This window comes from Mytilus galloprovincialis, chromosome 4, assembly GCF_965363235.1.
Source record: "Mytilus galloprovincialis chromosome 4, xbMytGall1.hap1.1, whole genome shotgun sequence".
Classification (NCBI taxonomy): domain Eukaryota; kingdom Metazoa; phylum Mollusca; class Bivalvia; order Mytilida; family Mytilidae; genus Mytilus; species Mytilus galloprovincialis.
The window spans coordinates 102,890,957-102,911,525 of NC_134841.1; the positions used below are offsets into that span (position 1 = coordinate 102,890,957).

The window sequence follows — 20,569 nt, forward strand, 5'->3', positions numbered from 1 at the left end:
CCGCCGCCGCTGGATCACTATCCCTATGTCGAGCTTTCTGCAACAAAAGTTGAAGGCTCGACAATAACTAGCCTATTACAGACCATCAAGGGTTACAAATTTAGGAGAAGATTGTTTGATTGGATATGGTTGGTTTTTATTACCAGTTTCAACACTATTGTGTTGTTTTATGGCGGTCAGTTTTTATTGGTGGAGGGATACTGTATTTAAGACTAATTAGACCACTCTGCCACCTAGGCCACATTTAAGAGAAGACTATTTAAAAACTTGTTTCTCATCCCTTTGGCATATTAAAGCAAATAAAATATGTTTAAACTCAACTAACAAAATTCCAGAATATATAGTATTGATTTTTGATATATCTAAATGAATTTTCAAGGAAGTTTCAATTACTAAGGGGAAGTAACTCCATCTGATAATATTTACAATTACTGCAATCACTCATTTAAACATTAAGAACAATGACCTGAAGAGCTGTGGCCTAAATTTCTTTTTAATTTTTTCAATTTTTTTTAAATAATAGCTAAATTTTCTTTTATCAAATCATGATAAAACTACATTGAAGAAAACCATAAACAAACCTGTGAATGTTAAATAAGACATTGACAGGACAGGATCACATGCAATTTCTTTAATAGATATTTCTCCTATTATTACAGCTTTCTCTGTACAGAATATAATATTATTTCAAGACTTACTGACAATACTGACAAAATGTTAAAAAGAATGTTTTAATCATCAGATGACACAATCTTATTTGCCTTAAACAATTACATGAAATATTTGTTTACAACATTTTTATTTTGTTCTTGAATCTTTTCCAGTGCTAAATGACTGCTTATCATTTTATTTTTTTTACACATATATGTATTTAGCAAAAATAAAAGTACATATTTAAGGTTAAGATTATTTTGTGTTAATAATAACAAAAAATTTAAGAATCATTTTTCAATGTGATCTCCTGTGATGTTTTAGTGGCATGTTTCATTTCCAGTGAGCTATTGGTCAAATTGAAGCCCTATCAAGCCAAAAAGCAACGCTACAGATTTAAGACCTGTGCAACATTTCCACTGAGCTATTGGACAGACTGCAGCGCTATCCAACCAAATCAGCACGCTACTTATTTTAAAAATTTCTTATTATTGAAAATTTAAAGTAAAAACAACTTACTGCTAACTTCATGATTCAAACACTATGATTTAAGATAGAGGTAAATAACTTTACTCAAACATTATTCCAACTGTTGTATATCACTATGATGGTGGTAATATTTACCAACCAAGACTACTTTAGCTGGATACAATTTCCAAATACAAATTGAATTATTCTAATTTTCTAGGAGTGAAATGTGATAATAATGTGATAATGAGGTCAGCTGCCCCAAACATTACCATGGAAACAGCTTCATTTATCAAAACATATTAAAGGTGTAAAGATCTAATTAATTCCTTTATATATATAACTTTTTTAATTCTCAAATCAAATAGCAAGCATGGAAATATGTTCAACCGCTACAGTCTGCACGGTTAGCCACTAGTCCGATGCCCCAGACTAGTAAAATTTCATTCAGACTAGTAAGTTTTTGCAAAATTTTGTTTGGCCCAATAAGAAAAATGTCAGAATATTGGTCTTCTGACTAGTAGTTGAAAAAGTTTTTGGTGCAGACTGCGCTATAAAATCTTGAATTGTTTTTGTGCCTTCTTTTGTTTATATGCTTTTTTCTAGAATTTCCTTTCTTTAGTAACACCAGGAGCAAAAACATTTAGTGGCAAACATTTGTATATCCCCCAGAAGTCGAAAATTGTGACATTTGTTGTTTGTTTGTATGTTAAAGTTACTTAAAAAAGAATAGCATCAATGGCAAAACAGTTTTGACACAAATGTATTAAATGTTTCATCCGGCAATTTTCGGAAGGGTCAACCAGGTTTCTGTAGGTCAGATTTTAAATAACTAGCAGAGCCTGTGTTGCTCACCTTGGTCTATGTGAATATTAAAAAAGGACACAGATGGATTCAAGACAAAATTGTGGTTTGGTGATGGTGATGTGTTTGTAGATCTTTCTTTACTGAACATTCTTGCTGCTTACAATTATCTCTATCTATAATGAACTTGACCCAGTAGTTACAGTGGAAAATGTTAGTAAAATTTTACAAATTTTGTGAAAATTGTTAAAAAATGACTATATAAAGGGCAATAACTCCTTAGTAGGTCAATTGACCATTTTGGTCATGTTGACTTCTTTTAAGTTCTTACTTTGCTGTACATTATTGCTGTTTACAGTTTATCTCTATCTATAATAATATTCAAGATAATAACCAAAAACAGCAAAATGTCCTTAAAATTACCAATTCAGGGGCAGCAACCCAACAAAGGGTTGTCCGATTGGTCTGTAAATTTCAGGGCAGATAGATCTGATTTACAATTTTACACCATGTCAGACTTGCTCTAAATGCTTTGGTTTTTGAGTTATAACCGAAAAACTGCATTTAACCCCTATGTCCTATTTTTAGCCGTGGCGGTCATCTTGGTTGATAGGCCTGGTCACCGGACACATTTTTTAAACTAGATACCCCAGAGATGATTTTGGCCAAGTTTGGATTAATTTGGCCCAGTAGTTTCAGAGGAGAAGATTTTTGTAAAAGTTAACGACGACGGACGACGACGACGACGACAGACGACGGACGCCAAGTGATGAGAAAAGCTCACTTGGCCTTTTAGGCCAGGTGAGCTAAAAATGGTTCCAGTCTTAATTATTAATGATTTTACACAAAAAAATGCATAGAAACAGTAGATTTAGACTTGCACTTTTAGAATTTCATCAGAAAAAGGTGGGTTTTTTTTCTTAGACTTTATCCTTCTATTCTATATCTTAAAATCATAAAATATTATATGACCGACAATACTGACCTTGTGTTGATCATATCCTGAGAACTGAGGATAACCTGTTACTGATTATTGACAAATACTAATATAATTAACAACCACATTAATCCATCATAATAAACTATTATTCTACCACCATCATCATACTATGCTTTGATTAAATTAAAAATACCCATGGAAACGCAAAAACAAATACATTTTCTATTTAATTAATTCCTACTAGAGCATCTGCAGTAATGTCCAAAAGATTTTGTCTTTTCATTTTTTGAACATTATAGATTTACCTGAATAGACTTTATTTTTTGTGGTACATTTATACCAATTTTCATGATTTCAAAGGTAAAGGTAATCCAAGAATTTAAATCTTCAATGAATTAAGGTGGTACCCAATACTTTAACTAAAATTAATTTGGCTCATTTAATTTTCTTAAAATTTTGACAAAGTATTTACTAAATGACCCTTTAACAAAAATATAAGAATTTCAAAAAATTTGAACCAACCATTTTATCAGAAAAATTACACTGGTTATATAGCAGTTTGACAAACACTTATTTTGATCATTGAGAAGCTTAATATTCCCTTAACAACACAACGTAATTAAAACGTTTAGCTGATTTTACAGAGTTATCTCCCTGTAGTGTTAGTTACCACCTTAAAGTTCAAATGTGCTATTGCATTATTGACTTCTATGCAGACTTTTGACTAAATTCACAAAATCAAATAACCATGAAAGTACAATTTATTTTTCCCCATCCAAGAAAATTGATACCCACAAAAATAAACAGTATATCAGTTATTCCAGTTTAAAATATAAAAGTTCAGATATTCCCTGAAAAAAATTTGTTACCAAAAGTGCAATTAATTTCCTTGGATCGTGACTTTCAAGTAGCAAGAGTTGACAAACAATTCTTACATGTATGAAAGATTTCAGTTGAACAGTATCAGAGGAGATTCATGCACAAAATCAACTGTAAGTGTATTGTAATAATTGGCAAAGCATAGCTGTCATTTCAGGGCCTTTTACTAGCTGACTATGCGGTGTAGGCTTTGCTCATTATTGAATGTGGTATAGTGACATATAGTTGTTAATTTCGGCATCATTTGGTCTCTTGTGGAAAGTTGTCTCAATTTTATCGTTGGCAATTATATCACATCTTATTTTTGTATTTGTACTTTTACAATTATTCTATGTTTAACCTACTTCTTATTGTACATGTAATTGACAAACTAATCTGATTACATGTATTTGACCTACTACTTACAGTAATTGGGAAACTAATCTAATTAATAGCAAGGTAGGATTGACCAATATATCAAAAAGAGTCAACGCCATATAAATATTAAAGAGATCAACTGACATACTAACTGAGAAAATGACCTTACATTGATCAATGAACTATACAAATAAGGTCAAAGTTAGACCCAATTTTAAATTATAAAAATTTAAATTATATTAGGCCAAATAAAAATATATGTGTGGTTCCAGTTACATACTTTTAAAAAATAGGGTTGGTAGGTTGGCAATTTTTTTTTTTTTTTTTTATTTTTTTTTTATCGTGTGTTTACCGAAATTGTTTCCGGAATTATACACGCCCAACCGGAGTCCGACATTTTTACATGTATTTGGTTGTAAAATAAACAGTCATGTTTAAATAAGGCCGTTAGTTTTCTCGTTTGAATTGTTTTACATTGTCTTATCGGGGCCTTTTATAGCTCACTATACGATATGGGCTTTGCTCATTGTTGAAGGCAGTACGGTGACCTAAAGTTGTTAATGTCTGTGTCATTTTGGTCTTTTGTGGATAGTTGTCTCATTGGCAATCATACCACATCTTCTTTTTTATATGATACGTTTTTAGTTAATTTTGTTGCATTCTGTTATAAATTCTTGCATTTTAGCCATAACAGATACTTGTGATGGAAATTCAGATGACAGAAATCTATGAATTTAATTATTTTATTTCACAATCCTTAGAATTTGATCGTTTGAAAATTTATTTTTCAGAAACTAGCATTGGTCAGGTTACTGGAACCACACATTTATTTTTATTTGGCCTTACAAAAAAGTTTATTAGATATCTTATGAAGTTTTCTTTAAATCATAAATAATAAATTTCATAAAATATCTTATTCAACTTTAATATGAGAAATAAGTGATAACAAGATGTATCAATTAAGCATTAAATATCTTTTTGAAAAAACGCAATAAGATTTTTAAAAGGTAAATATGATATATTATATTTATGGGATTTATAACATATCTGATTATGTATTATAGATAGGAACAAAACATTAGATATTTCCTACTGAAAATATAAGATATCTAATGCTACTATGTATTGATTGGTTGCTAAATGTGCAGTGGCAAATATTTCATGCATGTTCAGGACTTATATAGCATGTATACTTTATAAGCTACATGTATATGTATTATAATCTAAATGATGAGTGTTTTATTAGATACCTCATACATGCACTGAGTGAGTGTTTTATTAGATACCTCATACATGCACTGAGATAAGTCTGATCTAATTCAAAAATTCTTCTGAATTGATTAGAGACAAAAAAATCAAAAGTTCTTCTAATTTGGTTACAGACAACAAAATAAATTGGAAACTACATATATTCCCCCTAAAAGTAACATTTGAGTAATTTGTTTATAGTGTTACAAAGGAAAAGAATTTTGCAAAGTAAGTCTAAGCCTTGAAAATGATTTACATAAGCTTGTTACTTCTCAGTAAATAATTTAAGGGCTTGTCATGTATATACAATTCATCTTTTGAAAAAACATGTTTTTTCAATAACTAATATTCCATTTCAACTATTAAATAAAATTCAAAATTTGAATTAAATTTAAGACTAGAAAAACATCCCTCATTTGAGGGTTACTCCTTCCTCAAATAGGAAACTAGTCTCCATTGTTGAACCCCCCCCCCCCAAGGTAGATTTTGTGATGAACATTTTAAACAGTAGACCCTGCTTTAATACTTTAAACGCACTACCCTTCTTTTTCTTATTACAGTTTAGATTTTTAAGTCCCAAGAAGTTTTACAGCAAATCATTCCAAGGACTCAATAATTTATGATTGAATATGCGACGTAGCAAATATATACATGTACAAGGAAGCAAGCTGGCAGAAGAAAATAATGCCAAAAATATGCAGAAAGAAAAAGCAAACAAACTTGCCTGCAAAACTAAAAAGTCTTCCACTATGGTGCCCTGAAGTTAGTAAACAAAAAACAAAAGTCCTGTCGACTCGGTTTTCATATATTAAACCTTGCCTGAGGGCATAATTTTAAAACATCACACACTAATATAAATAAGTCAGAAATGCAATGAGTCACTAAACAGCTTCTTTCCTTGTACATGACAAGTTAATTCATTATGTTCTAGTTCATTAATGTCAAAGGTTAATATAAAAAAAACCTCGTGTGTTGATTTAAGGCTAAGTATAAGTAATTTGGCGATATTTCAGTTAAAAGTTTATTCAATAAAACTTGTCATGATGAAACTGAATAACTAATAATATTTAAATGGTTCCGTTGATATGACAATTATAGCTGTCGCAGGCTTCGTTCGGTCGATTTTTGTCATTGATGTTTGAGCGATCGGATGATGAAATCAACTGAGTCACTCTCCTATAGCATATAGAAATTGTTGCAAGAATTTAATCCAATAATTTGCAGGTTTTTACTCAGAAATAAAATGGCCTTGTAGAAAAAGTTGCAAGAGAATATCTTGAGGCATTTAAATATTACCTATTTGGTATAACTGTTGAAAGTTTTATAACTCTGAAACTTCAAACCAAAATCTTTTCAAATATTAAGTGGGCCTTCATTCACCAATCACAACAAAAGTGACAAGTTTGTAGTATTTTGATTCATGCAAAGTAGTGAAAATTTCAAAATCAAAATGGAAATGTTACCTAGTGCATGTAGAGTTGTAAGTCAATCTTTTAGAAGTATACTGAAAAGTGTATCACATATACAATAAATAGCTGGGCCATGAGTGCATGATACACCCTTCATCTTGTGTGAAAGTTTTATGCAATTATCATAAATAGTTTCTGAGATACAGCGCGACTTGTGGAAAAAAACTCAATAACTCTAAATAAAATTTTGAATCATCACCAAAAAGTATACAGATCTTGAGATTAATATAACTAAGAAGTGGGTAAAGTTTTAAGCAATAATCATAAATCGTTTATGAGATACATGTATGGTGCGACATGTGAAAACCCTTCCCCCTTTTATACAAATAACTCTAAAATTAAATTTTGAATCATCACCAAAAAGTATACAGATCTTTGGATTAATATAATTATGAAGTGTGTGAAGTTTAAAGCAATAATCAGAAATTGTTTTTGAGATACAGCGTGACATGTGAAAAATACACACCCTTGTTTTAGTTTGTTTCAGTCCTATTTTCACCAAGTATACAGATCGTTTGACCATCATAAGAAACAACTATGTAAAGTTTCGTGAAATTTGGATAAGTGGTTCTCAAGTTACGGTGCGACATGTGGATGCCAGACAGACGGACGTATAAAAATTAACTTAGATCTTACAGTTCAAGCAGAGTTTGCTAAAAGTGGTGGTCAGAAGGTTAATGCTTGAGCACCAAAATTTGGCAAAGAATCAACCATAATTTTGGTATTTCGAAATAGAAATAAAACTAAAAGTGAGGACCAGCAGATTTTCATCAAGTACCACTGGTCATGGAAGCACGATTTTGAGAACTCTGTTAAATGTTGTAAAAAGCTATGGATATGAGAAAATTTGCCTTACATCTGGCAGCTTAAGTCCTGTAACTCAGGAATGATCGTGCCTGATCATGCTTAGGTTTGTCTGTACTGGTACTCAGAGTCATTTTCGTGATGCAAGTAGAGTCTAAAGGTGGTGATGATCAACAGTACTGATTGCGTTGGATCATCTATCTATGGTTATAGGAGTTAATAGTCATATCGATCATATAAAACAAGTGTGTGATTACTTACTCTGCTTGTGAACATACAGTCGTTTACCATATGTGTTATTGCATCAGTTGACGCCCGATTCAGTCGAGTTGTCCTCATCTGACGGAGTGATTAATTTTGGAATGTTTACGGTTGTAAGTTCCGTAATTTAAATTTTTCTCACCTAGCGCAATATGTTTTATTTTTTTAACGGTTTTAATCTTATTCTAATTTATTACTTTATGCCTTGTAGTCATGCTATTGCTGTCTATATATGTACTGAAATAACAAATAAAACCATAGGGAGAATTGTTTAAAATCCTGGCGATCTATTATTTTTCATTTTTTTTTGTTGCTTTTCTAGTCAAATCTTTTTAACGTCATATTTTTTTTTAGATATGCACACATATAGTTACGAGCTATATGTATCTGATCTGAAGACAAATCTATATGTATATGCCGCCTAAAAAGTTGTGATCCCCCTTTTTTTTCTCTGTAATTTCAGTGTGTGTGCTTTGATTTTAATTTTTTAAATTATTAAAAATGGTCTATTCCTCTTAACGTCTATGACTGAGGGTCGAACGATGAAGCGAAGACATATAATGCAATGTCTAATAAACAGTCATCATGTGATAAACGGAACAAATCCAGGCACGTCTAAAAAAAATCTGGCGTCATATTGCTGTACCAGGTCACAAGGTCAATTCTGATGTTCATAAACAAATATTTTTTTCAATATTCTTATCAAACATCAATACCAAATGGAATGACCAAGCAAATTACTGCGAAAATTACGATTCAACAGATGCGCCTATAGGAAAAGTGGTAACTATGAGTACTCTATGATTTGAAATTTGTGTATTTTGGGTCTTTGTATTTGTTTTGTGCTTCGCATCGATCTGGTGGGTACATATAAAATTATTGCCAATGAGACAGCCCTCCACAAGAGACCAAATGACACAGAAATTAACCGCTATATGCCACCGTACGTCCTCCAACAATGAGCAACTGATCTTTATATTTTGTTTTTATATTCTGCTATATATGTTACACCACTGTTCCACCTTTTAACTGACAAAAAAGATATTATAGACATTCAATAGTTCCTATATACGTTTTATCCTCGTTTTATCTCTGGTTTTATCAGATACCGTCCTTTGTTCACTGTTTTGTTATTGGATGATATTTGAGTGCATGTGTACTAGTATATATCATGACTTATTTATTATTTAGAATAATCGTGCTGTATGTTTAAAATGTAATGGTATTCATAGAATATACTTAGAATGTTATGGTATTCATAGAATATACTTAGAATGTTATGATATTCATAGAATTTACTTAGAATGTTATGGTATCCATAGAATTTACTTAGAATGTTATGGTATCCATAGAATTTACTTAGAATGTTATGGTATTCATAGAATATACTTAGAATGTTATGGTATTCGTAGAATATACTTAAAATGTTATGATATTCATAGAATTTACTTAGAATGTTATGATATTCATAGAATATACTTAGAATGTTATGATATTCATAGAATATACTTAAAATGTTATGATATTCATAGAATTTACTTAGAATGTTATGGTATTCATAGAATATACTTAGAATGTAATGATATTCATAGAATATACTTAGAATGTAATGATATTCATAGAATATACTTAAAATGTTATGATATTCATAGAATATACTTAGAATGTTATGATATTCATAGAATATACTTAGAATGTTATGATATTCATAGAATATACTTAGAATGTTATGATATTCATAGAATTTACTTAGAATGTTATGGTATTCATAGAATATACTTAGAATGTTATGGTATTCATAGAATATACTTAGAATGTTATGGTATTCATAGAATATACTTAGAATGTTATGATATTCATAGAATATACTTAAAATGTTATGATATTCATAGAATATACTTAGAATGTTATGATATTCATAGAATATACTTAAAATGTTATAGTATCCATAGAATATACTTAGAATGTTATGATATTCATAGAATATACTTAAAATGTTATGATATTCATAGAATATACTTAGAATGTTATGGTATTCATAGAATATACTTAAAATGTTATGGTATTCATAGAATATACTTAGAATGTTATGATATTCATAGAATATACTTAAAATGTTATGGTATTCATAGAATATACTTATGACTTGTTGTTACATGCATCTATGTTGTTATAATACTATTGTCTGTATTTGGATCACACCTCTATTGTGCTCTTTCCAATAAATATTGAATTGAATTGAATTGAATTGTTTTTAAATTTCTCATAACTTCATTTCATCTCGGACTAATGCACTAACAATAAATAATATGTGCTAGACCTTGATTTCATATAATATTGAAACATAATTCTTTAAATCCTTACAATGTACTATTGTTTAAATTTTCAGAAGATCGTGATTTATACAGGCCACGGACGTATAAAACATTGTATTAATTGTTTCTGTGCTGGGATCGCTTAAGACATTAGTAAAACAAATATGAAAAAATGTATACTTAATATTTTCGGACGTTGACCTTTTTAATACTATAGGAAGGTCCTTACACAAAAAGGCATTCGACGAACATCCTATAACAACATATAACTGTTGTAATAAAAACTTACGGAAGCGAAAGTTTTAGTTTCCGTCGGAAATATAGTGACAATTTGGATCACAAACCTTATCCATTTTCTTGTCAACTTTATAAATAGCAAATGAATTATATATTAACCTGAAGAAGAGCTATATGCGTCTTTCTTTCAAATGAAGAACACTTGAACGGACCGTTTAAAGACACAACATATCGCTATATTTGGAAATAACTTTATGTATTATCCATCAACTCGATAAGCTATCAATATTTTGGGGTTCAATAAGGTTCATTGTCTTCTATGAAACTAAAATGATGAACTCTCACAACCTAGGATTGTGATAGCATTTAACGGTATTAATTGTTGAGGTATCACATTAAAGTACTGTATTTTCACAAACTATGTAATTGCAGTGAAGCTATAGAAGTGAAACTAATGCAGTTGAGAATATTTGAAAATTTATAAAACTTTTAAACGGTAGAAAAAAGGGGGCAAATGAAGCCATGGTCGTCTTAAATTTTTTGGCTACCTCAATTCTATTTGGTGTGTGTGTGCATGTGTGTGCATGTGTTTTTGTTGTGTTTTCCCTTTTCGTCTGTAATTATATATACAAATATATTCTGCATGATTTCTGTAAGTTTGGTGGTACGAGTACAAATTATCAGTTTAAGTGGTTAGGCCAATATGACGTTTTGATATATTTCAACATAATTTTCAAAACTCTGAAGCATCCAATACTGAGACGGTGCATTATTTACATATATTATATTATACTCCTTGTGAGCTCATTTGATGGAAATAAAACATCTTGTTCTTCTTCATATATTATAAGATTACATTTTTGTTTTCAATTACATGTAAAGGACCTATGATGAGCAAAGTAATTTAATGCGATAATTTTTTTTAATTGAGACAAAAAGTATCTGGACAATCATGTGTAAATGTACAATTTATTTATTCACAGCTAGATCAGAGCCATGAGATATACATGTAATTTATTTATTCACAGCTAGATCAGAGCCATAAGATGTACATGCAATTACAATCCGGTTTCAAATCTAAAGATGATCATAGATAATCGCAGATTTTGATAACCGATTATTACTGAAATATTGACACTATCGGGACGGGTCAAGGACAAACTTAAAAGAGGCATTGGACTATAGATACCAGGCCTTACAGCCATAAACGGAGTACGATTATCAAACTAAGAAATCAACCAATCAAAATACTGGACTTGGTGTTTCGTGCACACAATGTCTTAATAAAACAGGAATTTAGAAACTAGCTTTATTGTTTGAATTAACCATATTTAGGTTGGTTGATTTATTGTTGTGTCGTTCAGTGGCAAATATTTCGTACATGTTCAGGACGTTCCACGATAAAGAAGATCACGGTCGAGTAATAACCCAATATCAATGAAAAAAGAGTAAAATGATGCGGCAAATGCATTAACCGTGAAAAAAATCCTCCCATACGGTATATTCGATAAGAAACAGCGCTTAATTGACGTGAAGACATGCAGTCAGACACTACCAAGGTCCCCGTCACCAATACCAATTTTAATGGAACAAAAACTTTTAAAAGGAAAACCCCTTTAATCAGTTCTAAAAAAATATATATCTTGAAGTTTTTGTACGGATTTATTGTCTGTTTACATGGACTAAAACATTACTAACCTGTTTTCCTATTATACAAACACTATAGTTGGGTATATGAAGTACCTAACCTTGATATTCGCTGTACTTGGCATAGATCCGTCATATTTCTACTATCGTTATTAAAAACAAATTAATGTTACAATTTGTTTGCATTGTCTTGTGATGTATCCCTTTGTCAATACAAAACATTGATTTTTAACAAGTTGCAGCAGTTTACCTGTTAGAATCAGGTCTTTATAACAAACATGATGAGATGGTAATGAGCGAGACCATAAAATAAATAGCTTTTACAATGGTTATGTTATCCTGTTGTGTCGTGTGAATCAGACATTAGTTTTAGTCCTGTAGCCTTTGGTATTTTGATGCAAATGTAGTTTATATAAAAAGAAGATGTGGTTTGATTGCCAATGAGACAACTCTCCACAAGAGACCAAAATGGCACAGAAATTAACATCTATAGATCACCGTACGGCCTTCAACAATGATCAAAACCAATACTCCATAGTCAAAATCGAATTTGAAAATACAGCTCTCGCTCATGCAAAAATTAAATCCTAGGTATAAAAATATAATATGTTTGCATTGAGTGTATTTCAATTCTTTTAAGAAGAAGAAGACTTCAAGTAACACACAATCAATCGTACCATACAACCAGCTCTATACATGATACTGAGGTAGCCGTCATGTTGACGTTTACTTCCGCTTATCTATAAATTGTGTAACAACAGTACTGTCGCTGTAATCCCACATGATCTCAATTCCATTTTCCTCCTCAAATTTCAGATCCACAACCATTACCATTAACTTAGTGTATTTGTCATTAGGCACATGTGCCCTTTTTCATGAACAAATTACCCAAGATTACAAATATCACTTTCTTAATTAAAACAGCTGTTACATAAACGAAGACGCTTTCATTTCCCTAATGAAACATATATTTTTTTTCAAATCAATACGTTTTAATTTCCTGAAAAAAATCTCCAATGCCTATTGCTACACGCATAGCTTATTTGATGACATAAAACAAAATCAGCTGAGCTTCATAATGATTTCATCTGAGTTAACCAACATTATTTATTTCTGCATATTACACTGTACAATTATCTTGGACATCCAATACCTGCAACGTTTATGAATAATAAAATGAAAAAAAGGAAGCATAAAGACTTCGGCAGTGTTGTACTCTTTGGTCAGGTTGTTGTCTCTTTGACATATTTCCCATTTCCATTTTATACAAACCTGCCTCGAATAACTGCACACAAGCAGTTGGGTTTGGAATGCTTTTTAGCTGTTCATCACAGAACGATATAATGAACAAAAAAATGTATATATCATATGATTTGGCGCAAAGACTGCACTAATAAGACTTGCGCATCTTTTTTCCTGGGAAATACCTGAAGATAGTGTTTGCATAGTCATACGCCAAGAAACATCTCTAATAGAATGAAATTCAAAACAGTGTGGCTGTGGCCATTGATTGACACATTAAATTCATCCATTGACTGGGACAATTTACGTGAACGTTTGTCTGTAACGACCACTGTTCACGACGTACCAACTATAGACATTTAAACTGTGGGGTCACCAAAGGTTTCTTAACGCCTTTAATTATAAAATAATTCGAAAAATTAATCAGGAATAACCTTTATGTTTTGATTTATATAATTGATATAAATCAAAACATCGTGTTATTTCTGATTAATTTTTCGAATTACTTTATTAAGGTGTTGAGAACCTTTAGTGACCCCATAGTTTAAGTTTCTTTAAAAAGTACATAGTGAGCAGTGGTCGTTACATACAAACGTTCACCTAAATTGTCCCAGTCAATGGATGATTTTAATGTGTCAATCAATGGCCACAGCCACACTGTTTTGAATTTCATTCTAAGTTTAGACGTGAACTCGCGACGACGACGACGACTGCAATGATACCAATGATGATGTTTATTTTATTAATTTTGACATGTTTGATATTAATAATAAGGTAAATCATAACTATGATAACAAGGTATACAGCTCTAATATAATTATATCTAAAACTATTATAATCCCGATCAAAGTGATGAATATTTCATGTAAGTGCGTGACATTGGTCAACCGGAAATATACCATCGAAAGTCCTAGCAACCGCGTATTACTTAGTATGGCATAATCAGATGAAGAGTTGAGAAATATCTTCTTTCTACGAAAATAGCGACAAACATTTCATTAATGTTAAAGAAACAATGGTTTCGGCAAGCAGGAAGTAATACAGCTTATAAAGGGACTAAAAATGGGTCCCAGGTATTGTATTACCAAAAGAAGATAACATCAGATGACTGACAACATCAGATGACTGACAACATCAGATGAAGACGAAAAAATCAAATGAAAATAACCACATTAACATGACCCTCATCATTAATAATAAAAAAAAGTTGAAAAAAAAATATAAATTGCGAAAACAATATAAAGTCCCCAAAAGTAGGTAAGACCATCTATGCCTGTGTTTGAAAAAAATAGTACTACATTTTATATATGAACAGTTGGCGTATGGAAAATGACAATATCTATAATATTTCAGGTCAACACAGAAGTACTGACTACTCAGTGGGTTTCCGATGTCAGAACGGACTATCCTTGACGACGAACCATCCGTCAGAGGTGACACCGGACCAGTTTTGCCGTGTACGAGCGTATGTTCTGATATAAAAAAAAATAGATTTGACTGAGTCGCAATGCTTTTTTTTAATACATGTACACAGTTAGCTAAATTTGAAAATACGCGAAAATATTTTTTTTTAAAGTAGGAATATATAAATCTATCTCTTGAATTACAAAGGAAGTCTTGGTGAGTATTTGTCAAATCTACTTTTTTCATTTATTCAAATCTTGTCATGTCCTTTATAAGAAGATATGGTATAAGGGCCAACGAGACATAACTCTCCATCCAAGTCACACAATTTGTAAAAGTAAAACATTAATCATCGTTGTTGGATTTTTTTTAAATCCGAATCACCATTTTTCAAAATTAAGTTGTTCATTCTGAAACAAGACTGGGTTGCGTCAACTATAATTCTACGAGCATGGGTTTGTACCTGTTTTAACACAAATATAAAAATATTCCTTTACATAAATTAAACAACTTCGAAATGCCAAAGCGGTATGTTACTATATAACAGGAAGTTCCATTGTTACGACTTTCATGTGTATGAAGATGCCTTACGATAATACTAGTCAATGTTGGGACATGTGTAAGTAACCAACACTCAATCAATTCATTATAATATTTCAAAATTGAGAAGTTTTTCACAACTTAATCAGGGTCGGTTAATTTGGATTGATGTGTCTACATTGATCATTAAGGAAGAGACATATAATATCAGAGGCGGATTTAAGGGGGGGGGCAGGGGGCCCGGGCCCCCCTTTTTGGGAAAAAATTGTGTTGCTTATATAGGGAATCACTGAAGCGTGACTGGAGCGGGCCCCCTCTTAGGTCAGTCAGTGGGCCCCCACTTATCAAAATTTCTGGATCCGCCACTGAATATATGTATTATATATGTCTCTGACTTAAGGTAATGTAAGAATGTCATATTCGAATTGTTAAACATGTTATACTGCCCACCAAGGGCCCTTGATTGGAATAATAAATATTCTTATTCTTATTCTCCATTTGACGTGTATGCTGTTTATTTTTAAATTTAAGAAATAAAAATTAACTTTTTGATCCGCGTCTAAAATGCCTACCGACAACAGTATTAAACATACCTTCATTTCTATTCTGATACTAGTTTGTGTTTGGGCCTCAATATTAAGGCTTTCGTTTCCTTGTTTCAGTGTTAATGGTACAAGTTCTTTAAAAGCAGATTGTTTATCTAGCGAAGTGACAGCCACACCAGAAGAGGTTTCTGTGGTGCCGTCAGATTTGACCACACGGGTATGATATGCTGCACTATAGGATGCTATATGTGAATTTGAGTCCTCCGATTCGCGACAAATCACTAAACCAGTTTGGTTAACATGGATGCTTGGAGTGCATCCCATTCCGAACGCAAAGTAGCCTGGTCCAACGCTTTCATCTACAATCCTTGATGACAGGAATATATATTATGTTTTCTAAGTTTTGCAGTTTTATATGAGTCCTCCAATGCTCACGTTTTACGGTAACTTTCGTTAAATTCAACAAAATTAACCCAATATCTATTTCAACACATGTTTATCGATAGATAGCGATTAAAACAAAATATAACATAACTGATTCATAAAACGGTAACAGCTGATTGCGACTGTTTCATTCACAAATGATATAATATTTATTGCAAGTTACGTCTTTTATCATTCTGAACTAGAATCAAAATTGTTATATAAAAAATAGGTCACGAAATGAAGAAAAACTGTTGAAACTGATAAATAGATCCAGAGTTATTATATATCACATTAATAGCGGTGCCTCTGACGTCAGACTTTCAAAAGAATAGACAATTATGATTATTTATTTATATATACTCTCAGAGATAAATCTTACTTCAATTTATAGATATCAATTTTCTATAATTCAATAAATCAGTTCGCAGGAGTCATAATCGGATGCAAAATAACTACGGAACAGGTGTCGTTGGTGACGAAAGTTTTCATGTTACCATGGTGATTGACAGGTGTAATTCAGTCGCATAGCGATGAAATTTACATTGTCTGTGATTTTTAATAAAATCGGTCATTGATAACAAGCAAAAATCGAAACATTGACCACTCAACTTCTGAAACACTCGAAACTAAAGAAAGGTAAATAAAGGAGTCGAGTGGAAAACCTATTCTTTTTCAATCTTGAAATTTATGGATGTAAGATTAAATCTTTCTTTTCTCAAGTAGTTATATCAACAATATAAAGCTTTTGTGTTTCATAAAACGAGTTAAAATGCATATTTATGTTCTGACAATAAATGCATGGTATTATTTAAAATAGATACATTTATAAATTATAGGATACAGCATTATATATGTCTCTGTTAGAAATGGATGATAAATATATCATCTTCCATATATATTATAAAGACATAGTTTTCATTTCTTCATTTCCGCATAAGGAAAATTCTAAACCGATGCATTGGCGGATCCGGGGGGGGGGGGGGGGGGGTTCGGGGGGTGGAACCCCCTTTTTTGCAACGGATCAATGCATTTGAATGGGGACATGTAGTTTGAACCCCAACCCCCGCCCCCTCATCCTGGGTTTGGACTCCCTTTTTAAAATGGCTGAATCGGCCGCCCCTGCGATGTATGTCCATGTTGAATAGATGCGCATATTTTACCACCTCACCCCCCCTATTTTTTTTTTTTAAATACATAGAACATTTTTACTTATATAACATTAGTACTTCAGCCCTTCGGTTCTTGGACTGATATTGAACCATGGCCTGATAATACATCTGATATGAAAAATGCCATGTAATAATCTGATAATATTGCCTATGAGAAAACTGGTCACTCTGCAGAGACCAAATGAAGTAGACAATAACTCATGCTACCGTACGGCCTTTAATAATGAACAAAACGCATACAGCATAGTAAGCGGCTTTAACCGGCCTCCAATGTCAAATAATTTAAACGATAAAACTAACGGCTGATTTATATCAAAAAGAAGAAAGAAAAAAAAGATGGTATATTGCAAAAAACATGTCGAACAACCTCTGCTGATACGCAAATATCTACTTCTAAGATGGGAAAGAAATGAGTTTCATCCTCAATCTCCGTTATGATCCTTTATAGACGTCGCGCAAGATACTGGTGACAATTTGAAGGTGATTCGAGAAAAATCGGCGAAAAGGCTAACTGTCCGTTTAGGACGCAACAATTTGCAGAATCGCTAAATAATTTTCGTTACCCAATCTAATGGCAACAAAATATCTGTTTTTCATGATATTTTTTTCACGAATAGGTTTCGATTTGAAGCGCTAAATTTTATGAAATAGGCAATTTTGCCGTGTAATGCGTAACATTGAACATTGAGATCTCCAAACATTTTTGAGAATGAAATATGGATTGAGTAGCCAAAGGTAGTTCTCATTTGGAAGGAATTAAGAACCATATGTAAAGTTTTGAATTACATAATTTTACTTACATATATGACGTCATACATGTAGAAAAATGACGTCATAGCAACTTTTTGATCTTGTAATGGTGACAAATAATCTAGACTCCAACTGCAAACTTTGAAGTTCAAATTCATATACTGAAGGTAATTTTAAAAGGATATCGTTTATATTTATAATTTATAAATTACAAACATTTCTGTTTAAATTGGTACCAAACTTTTTGAGTTTACTTGTTTTAAAAAAAAACTATTGAAAAAATTTAAAATCAGAAAAAATGTCCCGTATCATCTGAAATCCAAACAAATATTCCATTTTGACGATTTCGGGATCTACGATGTATCGCGATTAAATCAGAAGAAAAATACTGATACAGATTTCAAAAATTACAACAAATACTGAACATGATAATATAAATACTGGCTGTTTTTATGTTTTATCCTTTTCGCAAATAAAGAAAAGAAAAATCAGAAAAAATGTCCAATGAGACAAAAAACGTCGAAAAATTAATGAAACGTCATATTTCACACAGAGTCAATACTCAAAAGAAATTATAAGAAGAACTTGTAAAGAATCGATCTCCAAACATGAAACGATATGGGCATGTTTTTGCCTTAGGGAGCTTCCATTTGATTTTTAAGGGGGGGGGGGGGGGGGGGGGCTAGAATGAAATTTGAAAAAGAGGGAGGACAGGGGTTTTGGGTGTAAAAAAAAGGCAGACAGGAGTTTCGAGTAAAAAAATAATGAATAAGAATGGAAACGGGGAATATGTCAAAGAGATAACAACCCGACCAAAACGTAGAAAACAGCTCAAGGCCACCAATGGGTCTTCAACATGCGAGAAATCCCGCACCCAGAGGAGGTCTTGAGTAGGCCCCGAAATCCTAATGTATACTAGATCAAGAAAATGGACGCCACTCTTCACTTCGAAACACAGAGATGAACTAAAAGTAAAAAAATATAAAAGACTAACAAAAGCTATAGGTACCTGACTTAGGACAGGCGCGAACTGCGGTGGGGTTAAAAGGGCAGGATGAGCAGTTGGCAAACAAACCCAGGATAAACTTGTAAAAATAGGCAGGACCAAATATAGTGAAAATAAAAAGGCAGGACCGAGATAACAACTAAAAAAAATGCCGGACAAAATTTTTCATCCTAGCACCCCCCCCCCCCCCCCCCATTAAAATCAAATGGTTGCTCCCTTAATGAAATAAAAATATTATTCTATATTAAAATTCGTAAAAAATGATGTGACTTTAGGAAGTTCTGGAACAATCTAAAAGAAGAGTTACCATATTAGATAATTTTCGTAGACAAAACAAGAGGCACCAATCCCTTCAAACAACCGAAATGATCTCTGGTGTTTCAGGAGAATGATTAGTTCCAAAAAAATAAAACACGAGACAAAAAAGATCATATTTAATTATTGAATGTATTTATAAACCAACAATCAATTAAAATAATCGGACTTAAAAAATCAGACCAAAATTTTGTGTACATTCAAATATAAATATGTTTTCAGAAATATGAATAACAGAAAAAAAAGTAAACTTTCGGCTAAGGAAATACTTATTAGGAACAGAGAACGAAAAAGGCTTCAGAAAAATGAAACGAGTAGAAAATCTTATGGAAAGTTGTACAAGAATAAAGAGAGCGAGACAAAAACATATAGTCAAACGATTAATGCAAGAAAAAAGAGAGAACAAAGGGAGAAATCTAAGAAAATAAATGAAAGAAAACTGAAAAATAAAATGAATGTCCGTAAACACAGAGGTAAAAAAAATGTAGAACTTTCATCAATGTCACTTGTTGTACCAGAAGGTTCAAATGTTTTCAAAAACAGAATGGAAAAGGCCAGAGCCCTAAGAAAATTTAAAGAAGGTTTACCAAAATCTCCATCTAAACGATGCGCAGTTATATCGACTTATTTGGCCCGCAGATCCCCTCGATCGCCAACAATAGCTAATCTGAAACATTCAGTTTCGCCAGTTGAAATGGCCGTCGTTGCAGATATTCAAGAAATAATAAAATCTACAAAATTAAAGCGATCTAAGAATGCACGTTCGGTAATGAATTCTGTTACTGCATCAATCAGCGGGGAAAATTTAGCAAACTCGAGAGGTAAAATTAAACTGTGTAAAAATTTAGGTTTGCCAGCAAGAAGGGTTGCTGGAGGCCAGCGTATTAGGTCTAGAATTCTTAAAAGTGAATCGTCTGCATGGGCTCTTACGCAACAGAAAACAAGAAAAGATTCCATTTCAGAAGAAACAAAGAAAACAGTTTATAACTTTTGGCTCTCTGATGGCATATCACACCCGACCGGCAACAAATCCGATATCAAAAGAGAACGATTGGGACCAAACTTATATACTTCGCATATGACACACGTGCT

The 20,569-nt window shown here is 32.1% G+C and overlaps 2 protein-coding genes across 10 annotated transcripts in view; both read right to left on the minus strand.

Moving 5' to 3' along the window:
• LOC143073678 (RNA-binding protein 8A-like) overlaps nt 1–20,569 on the minus strand; it is a 244,701-nt gene that overhangs the window by 193,573 nt on the left and 30,559 nt on the right. The gene's annotated exons all lie outside the window — the stretch shown is intronic.
• LOC143073672 (high affinity cAMP-specific and IBMX-insensitive 3',5'-cyclic phosphodiesterase 8B-like) overlaps nt 1–20,569 on the minus strand; it is a 147,895-nt gene that overhangs the window by 115,602 nt on the left and 11,724 nt on the right. For 2 of the 9 annotated variants that reach the window (XM_076249386.1, XM_076249383.1), the window contains exon 1: nt 15,860–16,327. The exons of 1 other annotated variant lie outside the window; for it this stretch is intronic. In XM_076249386.1, the coding sequence (XP_076105501.1) occupies nt 15,860–16,135 (276 nt within the window). In that variant the 5' untranslated portion in view covers nt 16,136–16,327. Of the gene's footprint in view, nt 1–7,881; nt 7,935–15,859; nt 16,328–20,569 lie in introns of those variants that run through there. 6 more of the 9 variants (XM_076249389.1, XM_076249382.1, XM_076249384.1 and 3 more) reach the window with 4 other exon arrangements.